Here is a 23,581-nt window from a genome sequence, read left to right as displayed (position 1 = left end):
TTTTTTTGGCTTTCCAGTTTGGCTACTATGTGTCTAGATGAGCTTATCCTACTAGGAGTTCACTGCACTTCTAAGATGTGTCGTTTAATATTTTTCATCAAATGTAAGATGTTTTTGGCCATCATTTCTTCAAATATTTTTTCTGCCACCTTCTCTCTCCCCTCACTTTTCTGCACTTCCATCATGTCTCATGCATATGACAGTATGCTTGATAATGTCCCAGAGGTCTATGGGACTGTTCTTTTTTTTAAATTATTTTTTCTATGTATTGCTCAGACTGGATGTCTGTTGAGCAATTTTCAATGTCACTGATTCCTTCTTTTGCCAGATCAAATCTGCTGTTAACCACACTAATGAATTCTTCATTTTAGTTATTATATTGTGAACTCTAGAATTTCTATTTGGGGACAAATATATGTATATGTATATATATGCATATGTGTGTGTATATAAATTTATATACACAAATTCTTTATTGATATTCCCTATTTGATAAGTCACTGTCATTATGTTTTCCTTTAATTCTTTGAATATGGTTCCCTTAGTTCTTTGAATACATTCATAATAGATGCTCTGAAATTTTGTTAACTAAGTATAACATCTGGGTCCCGTTAGAAACACTTTCTATTAGCTGGTTTTAGTGCCTGTGTATTAGCTATATGTTTCTGTTTCATACCATGTCTCATTAATTTTACTGAAAACTGAAGATTTTGGACTACACTATAGCAACCCTGGATTTTGATCCATACCCCTCCCAGGTGGGCTTACTGCTGTTTGTTTTACTGAATTGTCTAGACTAATTCTATACATATGCAGCCACCTATGTCCCTGCTCATTTGTTATTACTATTAAAAGCATGGCTTCTGGAGGTGACTCTTAGGAATAACTTATTTCTGGACAAAATAACTTATGTTTGACCAATGACTGGCCAGAGGTGTGCTTAAGCATCTTGAGCCAGTAAGGTTTTCACCCTTTGCCACAGGCGTCTGTGTATATTCTGAGGCACTCATTCAATAATCAGGTGATTTACAAATATACTCCAGCTCTCCTTTTTTAGCCTCACATTCAGCCAGGCATGAGTAGGTAACTGGGGTCTTCTCTGGCCTTTCTGAAGCATGCAATCAGCCCTCTGAATTCCTAGGAACATGTAGAAGTTTATCAAAGCCCACATGCTGTCTCATTCACCAGGTCTTCTGTTAAATATGAGGCTGCTCTATCGCTTGCTCCAAACAGTAGCAAGCCTCAGGCACCCATTGCTGTTGACTCTTTCAGACTGTTTGCCACCAAGATTGAAACCAATGTTTTATTTTCAACAATGCTCTAGGCATGGGACACTTCCACTAGGTTCCAAAATCAGGTGAGTACCCTCTGGAAGCAAGGAGGCTGCCAGCCCTCATGGTAATGTGCCAAAGAGATTGCTGGGGAGGCAGAGGAGGTAGATGGGAACAGTTACTCTGGGGTCAATTTCTTCTTTTTCAAGTTTCTTAAGGTCAAAATTGTTCTTTTCTACTATAGCATTTAAAACTATAAATTTATCTCTAACCACTGCTCTAGCACATTCCATAAATTCTGACATACTGTATTTTCATTATCAAGTTCAAAATATTGTTTAATTTCCAAACATGAGGCTGTCCTAGATATCTTATTGTTGTTGATTCCTAGTATAATTTCATTGCAGTCAGAGAACATATTCTAATGATTTCACTGTTTTTATATTTACGAGACTTTATTATCCACATATATATGGTTTATTCTTGTGTCTGTATCATACACACATGAAAAGAATGTATATTCTAAAGGTGCTGGATGCAATATTGAAAACCATCAACTAGGTTAACATGTTTGATAATGTTTTTCAGGTTTTCTCTAGTTGTTTTCTCTAGTTGTTCTATCCATTCCTGAGAGGTTTTAAAATCTACAACTATCCATTTCTTCCTTTGTCAATGTTTTGCCTGATGTATTTTGAAGCTCTCTTACTAGGTGTGTGTACATTTTGTAACTGTTATTCCTCCTAATGAACTGTCCCATTTGTCACTGTGAAATGCCTCTCTTTAGTTATGGTAAAAGTTTATGTCCTGAAATCTATTTTGTATGATATTAATGTAGCCATTCTAGCCTTCACATGCTTACTTTTTGCACGGTATATCTTTACCCATTCATCTACTTTCAACCTATCTGTACCTGTATATTTAAATTGTATCTCTTACAGGCAGCATATAATTCTTGTGTACCTATCTTTTCTATTTCTAGTTTTTAATTGGAGTGCTTAGTCCATAAATATTTAATGTAACTATTGATATAGTTGAGTTTCAATTTAGCGTTTTTTATTTGTTTTCCATTTGTCCTGTCTATTGTTCCTTCCTCTCCCCCCTTTTTTTTTGACTATTAGAACATTTTTTTAGAATTTCATTTTACTTTCCCTATTGACATTTTAGCTATACTTTGGATTATATATATATTTAACTAATTGCTCTAAGGTTTGGAAACATACACACTAACCTGGTCAAAAACATGACAAGAATTTGTATGGAGATACTATTACATGCATCCCATTTGTGATAAAAGCTTAAATACTTTTGGACATTACAAATCCTAAAAGCAGGAAAGTCAGTTTTACAAAATAAATGTATAAGCACTGATTCCTAGTTTGCTATATGTGTGATTACTCAAAAGTTTTGGAAAGCACCAAATGCAATTAGCCAAGTTACACAGGCACAGGCACTGCTCAGAGGTCTAAAAAACAGTTACGCACTATGCCTTAAGTATGAATGTAGGAAAGAAAAGCAACAGCAATGAGAGGGGGAAAAAAATCTAGACAAGTACCTAAAACTCTGCTAATAATTCACCACAGAATAGAGTCAGAAATCAGATGGTACAATGTTTCCAAATAGGATTGATTTCCTCCAGAAATAATACCGCTCATGAATGAAAAATTTTAAATGTAGAAAAGCAAGAAATTAAACACTCCCTAATAACTACTATCAACACTGATGACAGACTCTCAGCTTTTCTTCTATACATTTAAAAAAAATTACACATAATTGCAATCACTGTCTAATTATTTAACCTTTCCTATATAGTTATGCACTGAGAATACCTCCATTTAAAAAATTATATGGAATGAGGGGTGGAATTTTCACACAGAAAAGAATTACTGCACTTCAGACCGCTTCCTTGGAATAAATGATCAGAAGTAGCTTTATTGGGCAAAAAGATCTCCCACTTCTAAGGATCTGATACATTACTACTAAGCTGCTTTCCACAAGTGCTATCATAAATTCCACCATCAATGTCCCTGTTTCATCACATTTAGGGTTATCACCTCCAACATCTTTCATTTTTAAAAAGCTAAAAATAACTTACCACAACTCTGCTATGGATTTCTTGGATTAACCCCTTATATCTCACTTATTTTCATTTATTTCACCAAGAGGATTTTACCCACTGTGTCAAGAGAAGACCTGAGATGCTTTTCTCAAGTTCCTCTGGGGACTCTTGCTTTCTGGGCTGAATTTCTAGAGCTTCAGCTACTGCAGCCCACATCAGTTTGCATAAACACTCAATCTGAAGACAAAATAAATGCACTCAGGTAGGGTCTCTGTTACTTTCCTGAAATGTCCACATGGTCTTAGAATTTTTAGGAAGATTCAAAATGGGAAAACGAAGATACTAATAATAATGGGCTTCTTGCGATAGAATTTCTTCCCCATCATTCCAACAGCACACTAACCTGGTCAGAAAGATTAACAGGATTTGTACAGAAGCACTATAATTACATGCATCAAATTTGTGTTTAGAAACTCTTTTGGATATTATAAAACCCTAAGTGTTCATCATTTTGAAGCAGGATGTTTGAAAGAAAAGCAGCAAAATACCATTTATCTGCCAGGTCAATGTTTTGTATCTGTGAGGCCTACTATGGCAGCTACTAGTCACCTGCGGCTACTGAGCACTTGAAACGGAGCTATTGTGATTGCGGAACTGAATTTTTATCTAATTTACTTTAAATGCAAAAGCTATACATGCTATAGTTGGCATGGGTTTTGATTAAATGAGAAAAGAGAGCCTCACTTGTTTTTCCCCTTGGAATATGGGAAGTCTCAGTTATCCATGTCAAAGTCGCTCATTTTCTCAGTGGTCAGGATTTCTCCCACAGCAGGAGCTAGTATGGCTTCACAGAGCTGCTCCCCGACCAGGCTTCCCTCTGAGGTCACGTCACTGTCACCACAGCACAGTGCCAGGCAGCATCTCAGCTCTGAGTTTTGTTGGCTATGTGTGATCACTCATTGGTGGTTTTACTAATTGGTGTGTGGCTGTACAGATTTCACAATGGTAAGATTCAATCCTTTAATATGCTTGAGATAAAGGATTTCTAGTTGGGTGAATGGCTTGTATTAAACATCTTTGAATCTATGTCTGTTTTTTTAAACTGCACTTGGCTAACTCTCCCCTGCTCATTTAATAAATGCCAAGTCTTTTCTTCCTAATCCACAGGCCCCCAAACCTCAGTTATTCTGATTTCTTTCACTCTCACTTCCTATCCAATCTAACAGCAAATCCCATGGGCTCCACTTTCAAAATACATCCAGAATCTGACCACTTCTCAACACATGCACTGCCAGCAGCTTCAATGAGCCACTAGCACCTCGTGCCCGAACTATTCCAAAGCTTCCTGACAGGTCTTCCTATTCCCTTGCTCCTCAACAAGCTAGTTTTCCTCACAGAGGTCAGAGTAAGCCCTTAAGCAAGTTCATATCATTCTTTAGTTGCGAAGCGTTCAGTGGCTTCCCATTCTTACTCAGAACAAAGTCTTGGCTTTCTTGAGCCTTCAAGGATCTGCAGAACACATCAGCTGACCCTCCCATCATTCTGCTCTGGCCAGCATCCTCTGGGCTTTTCCTTCAAAGTGCTAGACACGTTGCTAGCCTAGAATGCTGTTCCTTTCACTTTTAACACACTTCCCCCTGATTAGCATGTGGTTGGTCCTCATTTCTTTCAGGCTTCAGCTCAAATGTCACATAAGAGGCCCCCATGAATACCTAATTTAAGAATCATGTACCTCTTTATCCCTTCTCTCCTTCATTTTTCTTCACAGTACTTATCACCAACTCAAACTATGTATTTTACTGTGAATTTCCTCTCTTTAGAAATGTGAAGTGCCATGACAACAGAGATTTTGTTGCTGTATTTCCAGTCCTCAGAACAGGGACTGGCACACTGTAGGTGCTCAATGTACAGGTGTTCAGGGTGGACACAGGGGGATGGAGACTACAGTCTTGGTAAGGCAGCAGGCACCCACCTGCTCTTCTTGCTGAGGTCTTGGGCCCTTTCTGTAAGTTACATACTATGACCATTGGATTGTCTAAAACACAAGTCTGTTTCTCCCACTCTACTCTGTCAAATAACAAATTGCTCACCCTTGCCTCTAGAATAAATCATTGTATATGCTCCAATCTTACTGAACTGTTTTCAGTCCCTAAAACCAAAGATGCTCCCTTTCTTCTTCAACCCTATATGCCCAGTGACCAATGTGTTTGGAATAATCCCATAATTTCATCCTCCTGATATCTTATCCCTGCCTCATCTTTCAAGATCTCAACTCAAACCATGCTTTCTCTAGAAAAGCCTTCCTTGCCACCCGCCCCCCTAACTCCACTCTGGCAACAGTGGGGGCCTTTTTATGTGGCATTTAGTCCACTCTGCTGGAAGTGCATCGTTTTCCTGCAGACCACACAGAATCACGGTTAAGACAACTGAATCCAGACTCCACTACGTATGAAGTGAATGACCTTGGGCAAATTAGTTACCATTCTGGGCTCAGCTTTCTCAGTGAAAAAAGTACTATTCACTCTCATAGAATGGTTGTGAAGAATTAGTTATACTAAATGCTCAATAGATGTTGGCTATAAATCTATCCATCTACTAGACTAAGAAATGCTAGAAGGTTAGCACAGTGTTTGTTCATTTTTGTATCTCAGTGCCTGGCCCAGAGCCTGGCCTATGTTAGATGTTCAATAAATATTTGCTGAATAAATACATGTATAAGTGGTTTACAAAGGACCAACTGACCACCTCATGAACTAACTATATGAGTTTTCTCTCTCATGCATAGAGAGAGAGAGAAATTGGGAGGGGGAAGGGAGGGAGGAAGAGAGAGAAGTGAACTCTTCTTTCCCATGGGTTATTTTGCTTACTTTCCCATATTTGAATCTGACTTCAGTTCACCTTAATACCCATCACAGAGTAAGCTTATTAACAGGAGGCCAATCTGACTGGAAGTTTATAAGCTCTTAATGAAACTGTGGTTTTAGGAAAAGAACAGGTATGAGGAATTCAGGCACTTTTCTAATCTTACCATAAAGGTGGCCCATATTCAATCAATATTTTTTAATAAAAGAAGGGATCAGTCTGTCTCTAGAAGCTGGGGAACGAGATAATTATCTCAGATAAGTGGTGTTTGGTTCCCCTCTCTCTTCCCCCTCACTGAGAATAAATCAGATATGGGTTCTACCATCATGAAGCTTCAGACTAACTGGACATATAGATGTTACATAGAATACAACAAAAATAACTCATTATGCTTGCCATAGAAGCTATACTAAGAAGGTGCATCTGACCAAGTCAGATGGTAAGGGAAGATGCCCTGAAAAAGCGAGGAGAGCTGAGGGAGAAGCAGGCATGAGCAAGGTTCAGGTGGCGGCAGCAGGGTGAGCAGAGTGACCCGGGCAGGTCCTGGGCAAAAGCCTCGGGCTCAGGAATGTCAAAGTACACAGGGGGCTGCAGCTCAAAGATGAGGTGGAAAGGCAACATCGTAGGGCCCTGGAGAGCACCTGAAGGACTCCGAACATTACCCTAAGAGAAATGGTTTTAAAAAGGAAAGAGTTTCATTTTCATTTTTAACAGTCTCTATTTGGAGACTAGCTAGGAGAGGGCAAGACTGGAAGCAGAGGGGAAGGAGCTCATCCTAACAATCTCAGTGAGGAATGAGGCGTCCTTGCCCAAAGTGGGCCCAGTGCCTCCAGTGAAAAGAAGTGGAAAGATCTGACTACTGTTTAGGAGGAAGAAAGGCAAGGAGGGCTCCTAGATTCCTAGCACAGCAGTCAGAGGTCATGGAGCCATTTACTGTGACAGAACATGGTCAGAGCAGCACTTGTGCTATGAACCATGGGTGTGGAGAGGCTTAAAGGCAGCTGATCCGATACTGGAGAGATTGGAAGCCAGGCCTTGACTACAGCACAGCCCGTCTAAGCATCATGTGTAGCCAGGGGCGTTTGTTTTCCCAGTAACACTTCCAAACTGACATATAATGGCTAGAAAAAAATGCTCCCTCAGTCCCTGATTCTACTAGGGTTAACAGGAGCAAGGAAAGGAGCTATAGAAAAACAAATGAGGAGCATCTCCACAATATTTTATTTTGCTTTAAAATTTTATATGGAAATGTAAAGGGTTAAGAATAGCCAAGACATCCTTAAAGAACAAGGAGAGGAGATCTGCATCCTACCACCCCCCCTACGCCAGTTATCAAAATTTATTATAGAGCAAAAGTAATTCCAACAATATTAAACTGACCCAGGGATACCCCAACAGACTGCAGAACTAATGGAACCATGCATATATGAAAACTTTATATCTGAGCTGGTAGGACATAGCAATAAGGAAAGAAGGGATGATTTAGGCTGCCTTTATGGGGAAAAAATATGAAAGTGTACCCAACAGCCTTATATAATACACAAAGACCAATTCTGGATAGATTAAAGACCTAAACATCCCAAGATGCAGAACAGACTATTAACAAGGAGAAAACAGGCAAATAATGACCTATGGTATGAGGTACAAGACACAAAAAGCACAAACATTAAGGCAAAAGAAAAATAGAATTCATCTGTTTAAATGCAGACTTCATCCTCCCAAAAAACATCAAATTATACCCATACAGTGGAATCTGAGATAGTCATATAGTGACAAGTATCACTTAAACTGTTGTGTGAAAAAAATTAAGATGCAGAACAGACTATTGCAAAAGGGTAATAGGTTAGAAAGGTAGAGGATGGAAAAATATGTACACCTACCTGTACAGACTCTCTACACGGACACGAAGGAACCAATAAGAGGAACTGCCTCTGGGAAAGAGAGGAAGGGGCTGGTGCTAAAGAGCAGACTCTTCCCCTCACTGAACAGTCCATAATATCTTTTGTTTTGTTTTTAACCATGTATACATATGTGTTACCTTCTCAACCAATAAAATCTCCTGTTGAGAAAATCTTAGCCACTGTCAAAGAATAAAAAAGAAAGAATGGTTTAAATAAATGATAGTATTTACAACACCTAAGATACGGAAGCAACCCAAGTGCCCACTGATAGATGAATGGATAAAAATATGGTACATATATATATAATGGAATATTACTCAGCCATAAAAAGGGAACTCTTGCCATTTGCAACCATGTGGATGGACCTAGAAGATACCATGCTAAGTGAAATAAGTCATATAAAGATAAACACCATATGATTTCACTTATATATGGAATCTAAAAACAAACAACAAACAAAAAAGAAATAGACCCATAAATACTGACAATAGACTATTGGTTACCACAGGGAGGAAGGTATGGGGAGGGTGAAATAGGTAAGGGGGATAAAGAAGTACAAAGTTGAAATTACAAAATAAATTAGCCATAGGTATGGAAGTACAGCATAAAGAATATCACCAATAATACTGTAATATCTTGGTATGGTAATGGGGGTAACAACATTTACTATGGCAAGCATTTAAAATGTACATAATTATTGAATCACTCACTATGTTGTACATCTGAAACCAATACAGTATTGTACATCAACTATATTCCAATAAAAAATAAATGACAGCATATCCATACTGATAAATATTATATTCAGCTGTTGAATATAGTTGAATTCAGCAGCTGAATATGAATTTCATATGTATTAATATAGAACAGGTACAAGGTTTCTTTGGGGTAATGAAAATGCTCTGAAATTGATGGTGATGATGGGTGTCCAACTCTATGAATGTAACTGAACGCCACTGAACTGCACACTTGAAGTGTGTGAATTTTAAGGTATATGAATTCTAACTCAATAAAAACTGTTAAAAAAATCTATGCACATATATACTTACATACCATATGTGTGTGTGTGTACATATATACATATACACATACACACATTACAAGAGTGGGGGTGAGGGATTAGGGTTTAGCAAATTGTGGCCCATGGGCCAAATCTGGCCCACCACTGATTTTTATAAGTCAGGCTGTATTGGCACACAGCTACCCTCATTTGCTTACACGTTGTCCATGGCTGCCTTCACACCTTGTACAAGGGCAGAGTTGAGTAGTTATGGCAGAGACGATAGGGCTTGCAAAGCCTAAAATATTTAGTATCTGGCTTTTTACAGAAGAAGTTTGTCAATCACCGATACTAAAAAATTCTTAAGGTATACAGTTGAGCAAAAAACAGATGCAGAATACAGTCTGTAAATCATTTATGTACCAAAACCACACACAATACAAACTGACCTATTTTCTATGGGTAAATGTTAATAATATTAGGCAATGATCTAGAAGAATAAGGACCAAACCAAACTCTTCCCTATGGTTACTTCTGGGCAGGGGCAGGCAGATAAGGATTGGGAGTTGGCCAAAGGGATCTTTATTTGTAATTTAACTGAAAATTTGTTCTATTTGTTTTAAAGAGATGAATTCATGTATCACCTCAGTAAACTTTTTGTGAAATTAATATTTTAAAAGTGAGGCTGGTAGAGCATAAAGTTACAGGACGAGGTAGAATGAAAAATGTGAGCTCTGATTTTGTTCTTAATATTACTAAGCACTACCAGAATTTTAAGTGTTCTGATCCTACACCCACCTTAATAGTCTTTTCAGGTATTTCTCCTGGCACTCTTCTTGTATTTCCCCTTCAGTAACTTCAGAACTGAGGTTTCCAAATTTTAAGGTGAAATGAAATATAAGCAAGCGTGGCCGGAAGGGATGAAAAACAGCTACAAATGTGGGCACACAGGTGGGTGAATGGCTGGGTTCTGCCAACACTTAGCTATTTCAGGGATATACTCCCATGCCAAGGGTTCCTAGGAACTACATGATAACTCTTAGTTCCAGGTTTAGTGTTGTCTTGCAATTAGCCCATGCTCATAACCTTTGTATTCCCATCTCCACATAATTCACACGACCCTGACAACCACTGCGGGACTTCTCTAAGTTTGCAAGTAAGTTTGACTGGTCTGCAACAAAGTACACCTCAGAAATGAAACTGAATGACCGGTAATGTGCAATTCAGGCCCTACATGGTACACGTGGTATGTGAGTCCCAACTCCACTGCTTTACACCATAATTTACAAAGATAACATGGGTAACAAATGATAAAGTATAGTCTATCTTTAGAAAAATAAAGTACGTGGAAATTCAACTGGAGAAAAAAATAAATTAGTTTCAGACAACTATTAATTATTATTGATTATGGGAATGGAGTTCTTCCAGGCAAAAACATAAAATGTCAAATGTAGCTCCCAATTGCATATATTTATACAAAATTAGACCTCACAGAACCAATCTTCTTGTAGGATACCTATAAACTATGTATAATTCTGGAAAAGGCAAGTGCTCTAAAACAGTAATAAAAGCAAGCACCCAAAACCTTTTTTAAAAAGGTTTTAAAACCTTTATAAAAATAGGGGGTCATTAAGGCCATGATATTTAAAGGGACCTGTGCTAGGTCTGTGCTTGAGCAATCAACAGGGGAAGCTTGCACAATTCTCTACGTGAGGGTACTGCAGCCACTTCTGCTCCTGCAACAAAGGCAACCAGACAACCCGAGGAAGGGCTGCTTTTAGCTGAAATAACCTAGAAAAACCTGGCTGTACATGAACTACAGTAACAGGGTGGAAAAGCACATTCGCCAAACTGATCTTTTAAACAAATCTGCTTTAAACAAAACTCAGCATGATCACAGCAAGTTTTCACAAAGGAGACTGAATAAGAAGTTAACAAACGAGAGGCATTAAAATGGATAAATACATGCACATACATACTTCCAGCTAATTTAAAGTTTTTCCTTGGGGAAAAAAAGTTGACTTCTAGTAAACTCACCTCCATGTTCTAGAAAGACTCGAACACATCGTTCTTTTCCTCTGGCTGCAGAGAAATGAAGTAAAGTCCAGCCATTAGCATCTCGGCCATTCGGAGAATAGCCTTGCTCTAACATCTTTCGTACTGTGTGAACATCTCCGGCAGCCACTGCAGCCTGAATCTGCAGTTCTTCCTGGAGTTCAGGGTTCCTCCGACAATGGTGGTGTAACATCCTCACTGAGTCCCCTTTTTACAAAGGGTTCATTAGGTCACAGGAATCAGCCTTTAAGGACAGGGAGAATACATAAAATTTAGAATATTTGGGTCCTGACAGCATGTCCATTAAATATCGTAGAAATTTCCCGATGTTAAATCATGTAAATCTGCATAATGACAGTTCATAATACTACAATTATCGTATTTCTGTTATGACCAAAACTTTCAGTAATTTCCCTATGATTATAAAACATTTCAAAAAGAAAGCCAAGCAGAAAGCCCTAAATGGCTGAAATTTCTTCTGCAGCCTTTTGAAAACTCAAAGAAAACATCTTATGAATGTAATAGCATTATTTCAGGTAAAATGAAGGTGATACTGAGCAGCTAGATGATGGGAGACAACAAAGGTTTGGTCAAGTGGGTACTTATTTTGGGAATTCGATTTCCCTGAGGCATGCGTTTAAGTTATAAACTGTTCAGAGATTCTATCACAGACCAATGAGTAAATGTGGGGTACCAAATGGACAATGCATAGACCTTTAATTATGAGAAGAAATTAAAAAAAAAAAAAAAAGGAAAACCTTTAGGTGGGTTCCCTAAGTAGTTCAACAATACTTTATTTTTAGCCCCGAAGGGTGAAAGGTTGGGGGACAGAAATGGGCAAGATTAAGTGTATTAGAGTAAAATGTGTAGATTTTATTTACTTTCCTTTTGTTTGTTTCTATTTCTCTTTCTATTCTCCTTGATTGATGTTACTGGATGCATGATTTACAATCCTTTTTCTGCCACCTATCTTTTAACACTTCTCTAATTGCAGTTTTCCAGAAGTTTACTCTATAAATATTCCAAGTAATAAGGTCATACAAAATATTTTACAACTATGAGAATATAAGAATCTAAACAACCTGTTGATTAACTACATGGAAACTATTTAAAGTAAAGGTAGATACTATATTGGATTCTCACACACTCTAATAGGTCACAAAGATGTGTACTCAAAGTCAATATAAAATGAGATCTCCTTCACAGAAACAGGAAAAGTCCAAACTGAATTGGTGAAAAGCTGCATCTTATAGGTACCTGTACAAAAACTTTTTAAATGTATTTTTAAGCTTTTAAATACATACATAGTTAAACATGCTTCTGGAAGCTGTTCCATCTGGGCTAATTTTAAAGAAAAGATTAGACTCATCTCCTAATTAGCAAGCTTCCATTTCTAAAAATAAAAAAATTTTGTGATAAAGTCCTTTACAGACATTTTGGTCTCCTATGTAGGTTAGACATCTTGGGATAATCTTATTACCAAAAACTACTCATTACAGATTGTTCAATGTTAAACTCAAGCCAAACTTAGGTCAAATCATTGCAGTTTAAGAGTATGATCAAATATCTTGTTATTTTATACATAGAAGATGGTCACTACAAAGGCAGAAGTTACCACTATTAAGTAATGTAATTTAAGAATATCAGGCTACTGCTAACAAAGAGCTATTTCCTCAGAGAAAATAGGGAAATGAGAAATTTCCTGATAATTTGTTTGCTTAATAAACATGATTCCCCCCCCATCTCTTCACTTAATTACTCCTTCAACCAACACTAAAATTAAGACTCTTCTCTTATAAAATTTAAACCCAAAAATCCTTTTGGAATAGGTTTTTGCTTATTTTTAGCATTGTAAAGGAAGATGTTGAAAGCCATTAGAAAGAATTAATGGAAACGACTACTGTATTCTCAAAACAATCATCTTTAACAAATTTGTTTTTAAGTAAGATGATAATCTTGCTATTTAAATGAGGTATACTATGCAGGAAGATTCAAACAATATCAAAACAGACCTAGATTTTCTTTTAGCAAGTGCTGTATTTAGGATACATCAGCTGACCTGAAGGAGACAAGTAAAAAAGCTAAGTGGGTCTTCCCCCAGAACAGCACAGATGACCAATGGCTGACCCTCAGTCACTTACCTCACGGAAAAATGTTCTTTCTCTTGATACGCAGATTGCCTAATAACCATTGTGCACATACAGCATCATGGGGAAGGCGCTCAGAATGTGTCCAGACTGCGGCATGAATGAGTTTCTTACCCTAAAAACAAGTAACAATCATGGAAAAATTCCTAAAAATAATAAAGAATTGTACCTGCCTGCATAGTCTACCTTTTGATAAGCTTATATTTACACAAACTTACAGAGTAGAGAAAGAACTCAAATCAATTCTTAGCGAAAATGATCTCAGATACCTACATTAATCCCCAAGGTGGTATAAAATATGAACTATATTCAGGAATTTTTTTTATAAGGCAGTTTTAAAACAATAATAAAGAAAATAATAAATCACACATTTGGAATTGGGATGCAAACACAAATCCTTCTTTTTGTCCTATCAGAGTATATTTTCATACTTTTTAACTGACATCATTAGTCATTTGCTCTTTCAAGAGGACTAAAATGAGAATATGTACATTATATATAGTAGGTGGCCAGGGCCAGAATCTCCAAAATTAAAAGGAGATTATGTCTTCAAATGCTGGCTCCTCATATGCCCAAATGGCATCGTGTTAAACATTTTGAAACTGTAATTCCTTCATGCACACACAAAACTAGATGAAATATTAACAAGTCTTGCTAGCTTCCCCATAGGAGTTCTGAAAAAAATTTCTTTACAACTAAAAGAAAAGGGATCTTTCTCCTTAAATCCTAGGTCTGTGAATTCCACTAAGGCAAAGCACACATTTAAAGTGATTTCCACACATTACACTGGAATCACTCTAGGAATTACTCACTGGGAGAAGTGCCACCCCGTCCAAGTGGGGGTGTGCTAAGCCCTCCACAACTACGCAAGGAAAGGTCAGGTTGCCTGACATCACGTGCTATAGGGGAAAAGCCTCGGTCGCAGGTGCTGCTGGCTGCACACCAGTTGTCAATCAGTCCAAATGAGCGGAGTCCACACTGACCCTTTCCTCCTTTCCCACCTTTCTTTTCCTTAACAAACTTCTTCAAGGCAGGCCAAAGATTCTGCCAACTTGCACTTGTAAATAATACTTGATTTAAAACTCTGCCTATTATTTCTAAATAAATGAATTAAACTCAATCAGAACAACTCTGACAAGACAAACTGTAAAAAATCCAGAACTATCCTTACACAAATGGCTGATTCTAAGACTGGAACAGAAAGTAGACAAGATGAGCTGGGAGCATCTTACAATGCCAAAAAAAGCAGTTTTCAAAGAAAAATGCAACGATGGGGGTACGTCAAAGGAACACAAAGCCAACTGAAAGAGCTCTCAGTAGCCAAGATGGAATAATCTGAACAATTAAAATATTACTGGATTCTGATCCAAAGTAGAGAGTATCAATAAGCCTATATTGCTATAAGTAACTGACTGAAAGAACAAAGGGTAGAGAAGGAAAATCTGTGCAGCATTCTAAATAATTTGTGTAAATTCTGCCACTTCAAGAGGATGGAACATAAGTCCCCTCTCCATAAGAGCGGGTCAAGCACAGTGACTTCCTTCCAGAAAGGACAGTATGGAAAGCGGGGAGAGAGCAACTTTCGAGTAAGAAACCTAAAAAATACTGCTTTAGCTAGGTGGTCATAGTTAGTATCAATGGTGCTAAGCATGTTCGTGTGCTCTGAGAACAGCATTTTACCTCTGTGACCTTTCTTCTGAAAACCCATAACCATAGTCTAATCATGAGGAAAATAGCAAATTCCAGTTGAGAGCCATTCTACAAAAATACCCAAATGTCACAGTCATCAAAAACAAGGAAACAAGGAAGTCTGAGAAACTCTCCCAGCCAAGAGGAGCCTAAGACAGGATGACTGAACGTAATGTGGTGTCCTGGGTGGGATCCTGGAACAGAAAAAGGATATTAGGTAATGGCTAAGGAAATGTGAATACAGTATGGATTTTATTTAATAATGTGTTCATTACTGGTTTATTAACTATGACAAATATATCTATTAACGTAAGATGGTAACTGGTGCAACTGGAAGTGGAGTATATGGGAATTCTGTATTGTCTTCACAAGTTTTCTGTAAATCTGTACTAAAATAGAAAAATGCATTTAAAAAGTACAAACCTAATGTCTGTATTGGTGAGAGGCATTCTACAAAAATACCCCCAATGCCTCCAGCATTTCAACAAGGGAACATATAACTACTTCCCACATGAGCTCTAGCAGTTCAAGAATGAACACCCTCGGAGGCCTTACTTCTAAGTGTGCCCTCGGTGTCCCCTGCCTCCTAAGAGAGGTAGAGATGGCCCTTTATTGTTCCAAGCCCTTAAGAATCCTTGTCCTTGCTGTGATGGCCTTCCTTCTACCCATCACCACTTCCACGGAGGGCAGGGTGCGGGCGGTTGCAGGAGGACATGCAATGTGGGAGTTGAGATTATGAAATGGTATTCATTTATTAGCAATATTAAGACTATTAAATATTCAGTAAGTGATATTAATTTATTAGTAATATCAATATATTAGTAATTTATTTGTGTTAAAACACAAGATGACAAGAAAGAAAGAATAGTAACCTGTGATAACCTCCATGGGCTACTTCAATCACACAAATAAAAGTCTACTGAGTGCCTAACATGGACTCCCCACACTGCCAGGCCTTGGCCACTTGTATTAACTCTGGGTAGAACTTTAATAGAGTTCTGCATACTTCAATCAAATAATCCTAGCAACATGAAGATCTTTTTCCCCCTTCTCTGACAGTACCAAGTACTATAAATAACCACAGGTTTAAACCAAAAAAGCACTCTTTACGTGCATCAATCTTTACAGGAAAAGCATACTGACACACATACCAGGCACACATGATCCCTCTCAGCTGCATCCCTTAAATTATGAAGGACGATGACTTATTACCAAAATATCCTAACAGTTCAAAGCATCAGAAAATTAATTTTATCTTGATGTTATTTTATAAGAGTTTGCACTTCACAGAGGATAGCTATCGTGTAAAAAGAAAAAAAAAGACCATTAAACTTAAAAAGTAAATAAAATATTTATTTTTTTTAAGTGGTAAAGGTATCTATTAAAAACCACAGAAGCTCAGAGATGAGAATGGATAAAAGCCTATTTCCCCTCAAGCAGTGGAAGTTTGAAAATCTGGTAACTCATGGAGTCACCGGTAAAATAAAAGAATGCGGCAAACGAGGCAATTTTTAAAATAAATATATGTACAATGTAAAGTGTTTTAAATTTATAATGAATTAGAATGACTAAAACTCTGAGAGTCCAATCTCTGGAAATTCCACTCCAGGTTACAGTCACAAAAAAGAAAAAGAACCTACAAACAAGGAAGACTTCAAAATGATATATCAAATTTCAGAATATCAGAATTAAATACCAAAATGAGCCACTTCCCCAATGCATATCATTTTTAAATGAGATTTTATTGCCCAATATTAATAGTGTGTTTACATTTTACAAATTATCTTTTTTACTGTACCAGAGGTGAAAAGAAAACAATCTAGGTCTCCAGGCTTTTGCATTGCTGACCATATTAGAAATCATAAATTTAGGAATTAAAATGTTACCATCTAATATACATATACATGCCGCATGAGCTTCATTAAATTAAAACAAAAACTTGTTGCTTCACATAATTAAAAGAAGTCTATATTCACAGAATGGAGCAAAGAATAAGCTAAAAAACACAATATACTTAAGAACTAATTAATTAAGGTCTTAATTAATATGTTAAGTCTAAAATTATATAATTTTCACCAAATTTGCCCACATTTCCCCATTTCCTTTGCCATAAATGATTAGTCATTTATGGCTTTTTGCATATTATTTTCACTAAAACTCCACACATTTTTTTGCTTAACTGATACAAATTAGGACTGTGCTTTCAGATTTCACACAAACTAGAAACAAGATAACAGCTTGCTACTCAAAAAAAGAAAGAAGCATTTTTTTTGCAGAGTAAACAGAGTTACAGAACTGGTAAGAGAATAAAATCAGCAACTAACTCCAGGGATATCAGCTCTGAGAATAAAAAAAAAAAAACATCCACCAATGGCTCACAAATCCTAAGAGGGAAGATGGATGTAGAAACATTACAAGGCCCAAAGTGCAACGTGGCTGAGACGCATGCTTCCCAGCTCTACTTATATGACTGAGGGCCTGGAACCCAAAATAAAGTAGATATGTTATGTTAGCATTACCCAACACAGTCAGCATGGTGTTTTTGTTTCCAAATAATAAGGGTATTCCTATTTCCTCTAAATTACTGGGCCTCCATATAAGACAAGGATTTATTATCATGCACAACTTATCTCTGACTTTAGTAAGGTTCAGCAGAGAAACCAACAATTTTCATGAAATGTGGATGAGGGAGTAGAGGAGATCTCATAATTCACTTATCCAGACCCAATTTACAGCTTAAATCACAAATAATATACATGATGAGGTCTTGTCAATAATATCTTACTGATCCATGTCTGGCATGACCAACTTAGCGGCCTCATGTTAGTGGCAAGAAAGTTTTAAGAAAGGTGATAACCATTCTGCTTAAGGAGCGCCTTCAGTTGAGAATGAAATGACAGCTTGCAAGTCAGGTATTAAAGATGCTTACATAAACTTTATTTGGCTTTAGACATTTTAATGATACTACAAACTTCTGTGTTACCCAAGTTAAATGTGGACAAAATAAAGAGACACTGTATATGTCATACTAAGTAATTGTAAAGGCCATCACTTTAGTTACAAAGTGATCGGCCATAACATACTCAAGATGCATCACTTAGTATCATCAATTAAAATCAGTTATTCTCCTTATGTGATTAGAAACCTGTATTTGTTATCAAATAAATCAGGTACTTTTTTTTTTTCCCCAAAACCAATGTGACTAGCAATAGAAGGAAAACAAAGTTAACTACCACATTGAAAAATATCAACTACCTAACTGGCCATGTTGGTGAGTACCCAAATTTAATATTTTAGATGTTTGGTATAACACAGACCAAACAATTTCTAGCACTTATTATTAGGAACAGATGCTGACAATTTATATATATTCCCAAATCTTAAAAAAACCATTAAAAGCTGAGAGGATCAATGAAGTACTATCGAAGCAATGAGAATGAACTGGCTGGAAACCAGGGGAAAGCAGTGTCCTCTCTTTACTTATAAGCTTGGCTCCCCACAGACTGGCTCCCTTACCATCTCAGGTGATAATACCTCTCACCAATGAAAACACACTAGAGTTAAAATCCAAAGCAGAAACATTATATAACTGAGAAGGCCTGAAAAGAAAATCCATAATTCATTTTTACCTTAAAAACATACTTTAAATATTTTAGCATTTTTTTAAAGTCCTACAGTAATCATTAGTCCTTTCTCTGGTGAGTCACATAATTACATAATGAAAATTGCCTTTAACTTTGTAGACTTCTGCCTAGCTTTTACGGAAATGAAGTGGACCCTGTATACACATACAAAGGCTGCCCTCAATGTTCACCATGGAGCAGCTGTTGGCAGCTACTGATTCTACCTCCCATTCAGTAACATATACGCTCCCTTGGAGTCCAGTTCCAGGTTTCAAGGATATGCAAACCCTCAGAACCCCTTACCTTTAGCTATGCCCTGACAGCTAGAAAAATCAAGGAAGGCATTAATTTCTTTTTGTGGAAGGTAGAAAGTCCGGTGGAACAGAGTAAATCAAGGATTTCCTAACAACTTCTGCTATTTAAGTACTTCCTTGTACCTAAAATTCCCTTAACAATCTGAGATATTAAAATAACTCTGAGATTAACAAGTCACTTTATACTCCTGTTATTGGACAGTAGAAAAGTCATTCACTTGGCTAGTGTCTGAATTAACTCTTACATAATTTCCTGATCATATCCCCTCTTTGGGAATTACATGAAAGCCCTAAACTTACCTTTAGTGCATTTTCACAGGCAGTAACCAAATACAGCAGCAGAAATGTGGTCATATGAATTAAGATGCTTAAATTTCAACCTAACAAATTCCCTGTAAGCATTTTTAAATGAGATCTTACTTAAAAAGAGCGCAAAAATAAGTCCTACATTCTGAACACACCAAAACATTGCTTTGCTTTTAAATTATTGAGTGTCAAATGATCAACATGATATTGTGTAAAGTTTTATAAGTTCTTCTAGAAAAACTGAGGGCAACAAGTATTCTCCATCTTTTGATAACACTGTCAGAGCCCATCCACATCTGTCACACAGAAACACACAAAAGCCTTTAGTGTTAATTATACATAAGTGCTTCAGGGGGGAATACTGCTTTCATACATTTAAGGTACACAGATTCATTTTTTGCTAGGAAAAAATTCACATTTTTGGAACTTAAAAATTTCAAACCACTACTGTACCTTCTAACAAACCCTTACCAATGAGGTAAGCCAAAAGATTTTCTGATGGAGGTAGAGGAAAGGTGATAGATAGGAAGGAATAAGAGGAAAACGGGAAATTGTGGTTTAATTAAAAAGCAGAGCCATTCAGAATTAACAAGCAATTGAGGAATTCCTATGAGATTGGGGGAGGTGGGGTTGCTACAAAAAGGTCTCAAAGTCTCAGAGCAGGATAAATGGTAAATGGTACAGTATACCAAAAATGCATAACATGGAAACACACCGGACAGACAGAAAGGGGGAAACTACGTGTCTGGGGTAGGGAAGTTACAAAAATGTTAAGGATCAGGCACTGTTTTGTTTTTGCTAAGAAACTCGGAGCCAGGAAAGGGTTGCATTCCCAGGTAAGCACCCTGAAAATAAAGCACTGCTTAATGAGGGAGGGGCCAGGAATAAACAACGGGGGAGGGGAGGGCTGGCTTACTACCTTGATAGAGGATGCTGGTCAGAGGCTCTCCGCTGCTCCTCCGGGGGCTGGGCAGCCCCTTCCTGCTCTCTCCTCTCCTCTAGCCAGCGCAAACCTGGAAATCAGAAACCACTGAGTGGTGCAGTGCCCCGGGGACGAGGAGGAGGGGGCTCTGAGGAAGGGGGAGCGAAGGAAGCGTGCGGTAAGGGCAGGCAGGAAGAAGCAGTGATTCTCCTCCCTCCCAGCCTGCCCCATTCCCCCCAGGGGAGGTCCCTGACTTTACCTGTCTCCTCAGCTGCTGCTTCTCTTCCTCCTTTCAGCCTTCTCCACACTCACCAACTTCTCCATTGAACAAACACCCCAGCAGGGCCGGACACGGGTGTTCCTGATCCTCCTCCGTGCCTCACGGCCCCAGCCCGGCGAGCACCCAGACAGCCGAGCAGACGCGGGACGGCGGTCCTAGCCGCTGGGCAGCCTCAGGGCAGGGGTGCAGGGAGGAAGTCCCGGCTCGGGTGGGGGTGCAGTCCCGGTCTGAGGGCTCGGAGCAAGGGGCTGCCGCGCTCCGGGCCGAAGGCTCCCGGTTGCTGGGGAACACGGGAGGTCTCAGGGCAGCGAGACCCCGGTTCATACAAATCCGAAGTGCCAGCAGCAGGGGCTCCGGGCAGGGGGCTTTCGGGATGCACTTTGCACCGGGCCACCCCCGCCCCCTCCCTCCAGCACTTTGGGGTCACTGGGATGGGACCAAGCCTTCAGCAGCCAATCAGCAGCCGCACTGGAGCCTGAGCCCGGAGCCGTAAACCAGGTCCGGGGTGGGTGGGGGTGGTGGGGTGGGGGCGACTTGGTTGGTTGCTTGCTTCCTTCTCTCCTCCTTACCCCCGGCAGCCCCCACTACTTGCTGCCGTAAAGCTGCCTGCCCATTCGCGACACTTAGAGGAGGCGTGCCGATCGAGCCTGGGACTCGTCTGGGATTGGCCTCACTCACTTCCCCTTGGCTTCCCCCGTGCGGCTTCCGATGCCCCGCCCCTGGCGGGGGTAGGGAAGACTCGAAGCGGTTGCTAAGAGACAGTGTACTCCGAATGTGGCCTCTGCGCATGCGGGAGGAGGGCCCAACTTGTACTTTTCGTGAACTACGGTTGCCGGGAGGGGGCAGCTGTGCCCTGGAATGGCGGTTTGAAGGCAGGGTTCGATTCGCCCGGTCCCTGGCAGGGAAGTAGGAGCGCCCGCCCGCTGAGCTCGGAGGTGGAGGAGGCGTGTGTGTTGCCAATTTGAGAGGTTGGTCCAGGGGTTTAAGGCCGGGGAGGCGGCAGTCCGCAAGAAGCAAGGAGAGGAGAGCCTTGTCCCACCGCCCCTCTTCAGCGCTTTTCAGACGCGATTACCAAGTCTTTGGCTCGTTTTTCGATCGCTGAGGCCCCCTTAGCTTCCAGACTGGGCATGCCGCCCCTGGCGTGGAAGAAAGGACTGTCTTTGGGACGGCGGTGACGCTTCAAGGCCTTTCCTGCAAGGATAGCGACCCCCACGGATTCTTGTACATGAAAGGAGACAGGAGAATGGAAAGTATGCGAGCTGAACATGTTTATTAAGTGCATTTATTCATTTAGCAAGTGGTTATTGGCCCCGACACCTCTCAGCGTTAGGGAGACAACAGTGAGCAAGATAGATGCCATTCCTTGCCCTTGTGGAAGCTTCACTGTAACAAGGAGAGAGGCAAACACAGAATTATCAGGTAAGGATAGGTCACGTAAAGAAAATCAAGCAGAATAATGGGATCGAGTTTGATAAAACGTGATGACTATATTTGATAGGTAGTCAGCAAAGGTCTCTGAGGAAGTGTCATTTGAGCAGCGATCTGAATGAGGAGTAGCCAGCCATGCCAAAATCTGGCGAGAAGAATTTTACAGGCAGAATGAAAAGCGCAGAGACCCTGATGCAGGGATATTCTTGGCGCTTACAGAAAGGTCAAGAAAGAAGGGTAGCACAGTCAAGAAGTATAAGAGGAGAGAATGACTGGTAATGAGGTCGGGGGTGTGGGACAGGCTGCAGATCTTGCAGTTACTGCAAACATGGAAGGCTGTTGTAATAACAGATGGGGGTCACCACAAGACTTTAAATTTTGCCCCCTGATATTTTCTTATTCGTTATTGTTCATTCGTTCAAGAATATGTGTTTTGATGCCTTCCATATGAACCACCTATTGGCTTATGATTGCTAGCTTCCTTCTCTCTCCCTTACCCCCGGCAGCCCAAGGGGAGAGGGGCAAGAACCGAACTAGAGGATAGTTACAGACAACGCAGGGAGATAAGCCCTTGGTATAAGCTGAGAGAGCACTTGGCAGGTCCCCCTAAACCTGAGTTGGTTAAGTGGAAGATTTCCTCAGGACTGGAAGTTTCCAAACAGAAGGTTGACAGTGGGAGGGAGAAGGTTTGAGTGTGATTTAGTCAGAAAAAAATGGGCTAAGCAAAGCTTGGGAATCCTGAAAGCACACAGAGTTTCTGAGGACCTCAGAGAAAGGCTGGAGCTTGGTTTGTGGGGCACAGATGTGAGAAGAGCCCACAAGTCAGGTAGTAAAGGGCCTACTAATCTGTTTTAGAAGTTTGGATTTAGTCCTAAGTAAAGTACAGAGGTTTTTCAGAAGACAGTTGTTGTAGGGTGAGCCAAGAAACAACCCCCTTAGCAAGGAGTCTTTTGCAGTTGCCAGGGTAGAAGTGGTGTGCTGCAGTAGGCGCTGTGAGGAAGGGTCCCGGATGTTCAGGTTGCGAGCTTGGGTGACCGGAAGATACAAATGCCATATACTGAGATGAGGAGTGTAGGAGAAAAGCTTGAGGGGCAGTCGAATGAGTGGAATTTGTGCCGAAGATGCTGTGGGATCTCCAAGTGGATCTCTCTGATGGCATTAGATTCTGGGAGGGAACCCAGAAGAGAGCTAGACCCTAACTGGATTCTGAACTTATGAATGTGGAGATAATAACTGAAGACATTGAAAGTCTATGAAATTGGTCTAAGAAGAGAGAGAGGATATAGAGGACTGAACACTTTAAGGTCCCAACAGTTTTTTTCCCCCAGTTTCATTGAGAAATAATTGACATACATTATTATGTAAGTTTAAGGCGTATGGGGTGATGGTTTCATTTACAATAATTATGAAATGATTACCACAATAAGTTTAGTTAACATCCATCTGCTACAGATGCCATAAAAAGAAAGGAAAAAACTTTTTCTTGTTATGGAACCCTTAGGAGTTACTCTCAACTTTCCTATATATCATACAGCAGTGTTAAGCTATAGTTATCATGTTGTACATTACATCCTTAGTACTCATTTGTTCTAAAACTGGAAGTTTGTACCTTTTGACCACCTTCCCCAAATTCCCCCACTCCCCTGCCCACCCCCTCCACCTGTGGTAACCAAAAGTCTGATCTCTTTTTTTGTGAGTTTTTTTGTTTGTTTTTTAAGGTTCCACAT

The 23,581-nt window shown here is 39.4% G+C and overlaps 2 protein-coding genes across 11 annotated transcripts in view; one reads left to right on the top strand and one right to left on the bottom strand.

The window, feature by feature from the left end:
* ASB7 (ankyrin repeat and SOCS box containing 7) overlaps positions 1-20,961 on the bottom strand; it is a 51,918-nt gene extending 30,957 nt beyond the window's left edge. The window contains exons 1-4 of the mRNA XM_017675110.3: positions 20,406-20,961; positions 20,144-20,237; positions 13,287-13,407; positions 11,128-11,389 (exon numbers count right to left, since the gene is read on the bottom strand). Coding sequence (XP_017530599.1) covers positions 11,128-11,338 — 211 coding nt within the window. The 5' untranslated portion in view covers positions 11,339-11,389; positions 13,287-13,407; positions 20,144-20,237; positions 20,406-20,961. The remainder of the gene's footprint in view (positions 1-11,127; positions 11,390-13,286; positions 13,408-20,143; positions 20,238-20,405) is intronic.
* Positions 20,962-21,103: 142 nt separating this feature from the next.
* LINS1 (lines homolog 1) overlaps positions 21,104-23,581 on the top strand; it is a 40,992-nt gene continuing 38,514 nt past the window's right edge. For 4 of the 10 annotated variants that reach the window (XR_012127227.1, XM_037000583.2, XM_073227268.1 and 1 more), the window contains exon 1: positions 21,104-21,845. The gene's annotated coding sequence lies outside the window, so the exon portion shown is untranslated. The remainder of the gene's footprint in view (positions 21,846-23,581) is intronic. The other 6 variants (XM_073227270.1, XM_037000585.2, XM_073227269.1 and 3 more) reach the window with 2 other exon arrangements.

This window comes from Manis javanica, chromosome 18 (assembly GCF_040802235.1).
Source record: "Manis javanica isolate MJ-LG chromosome 18, MJ_LKY, whole genome shotgun sequence".
NCBI lineage: Eukaryota > Metazoa > Chordata > Mammalia > Pholidota > Manidae > Manis > Manis javanica.
Note: the sequence above shows the minus strand (reverse complement) of the source record. Positions and strands in the feature narration are given on the sequence as shown.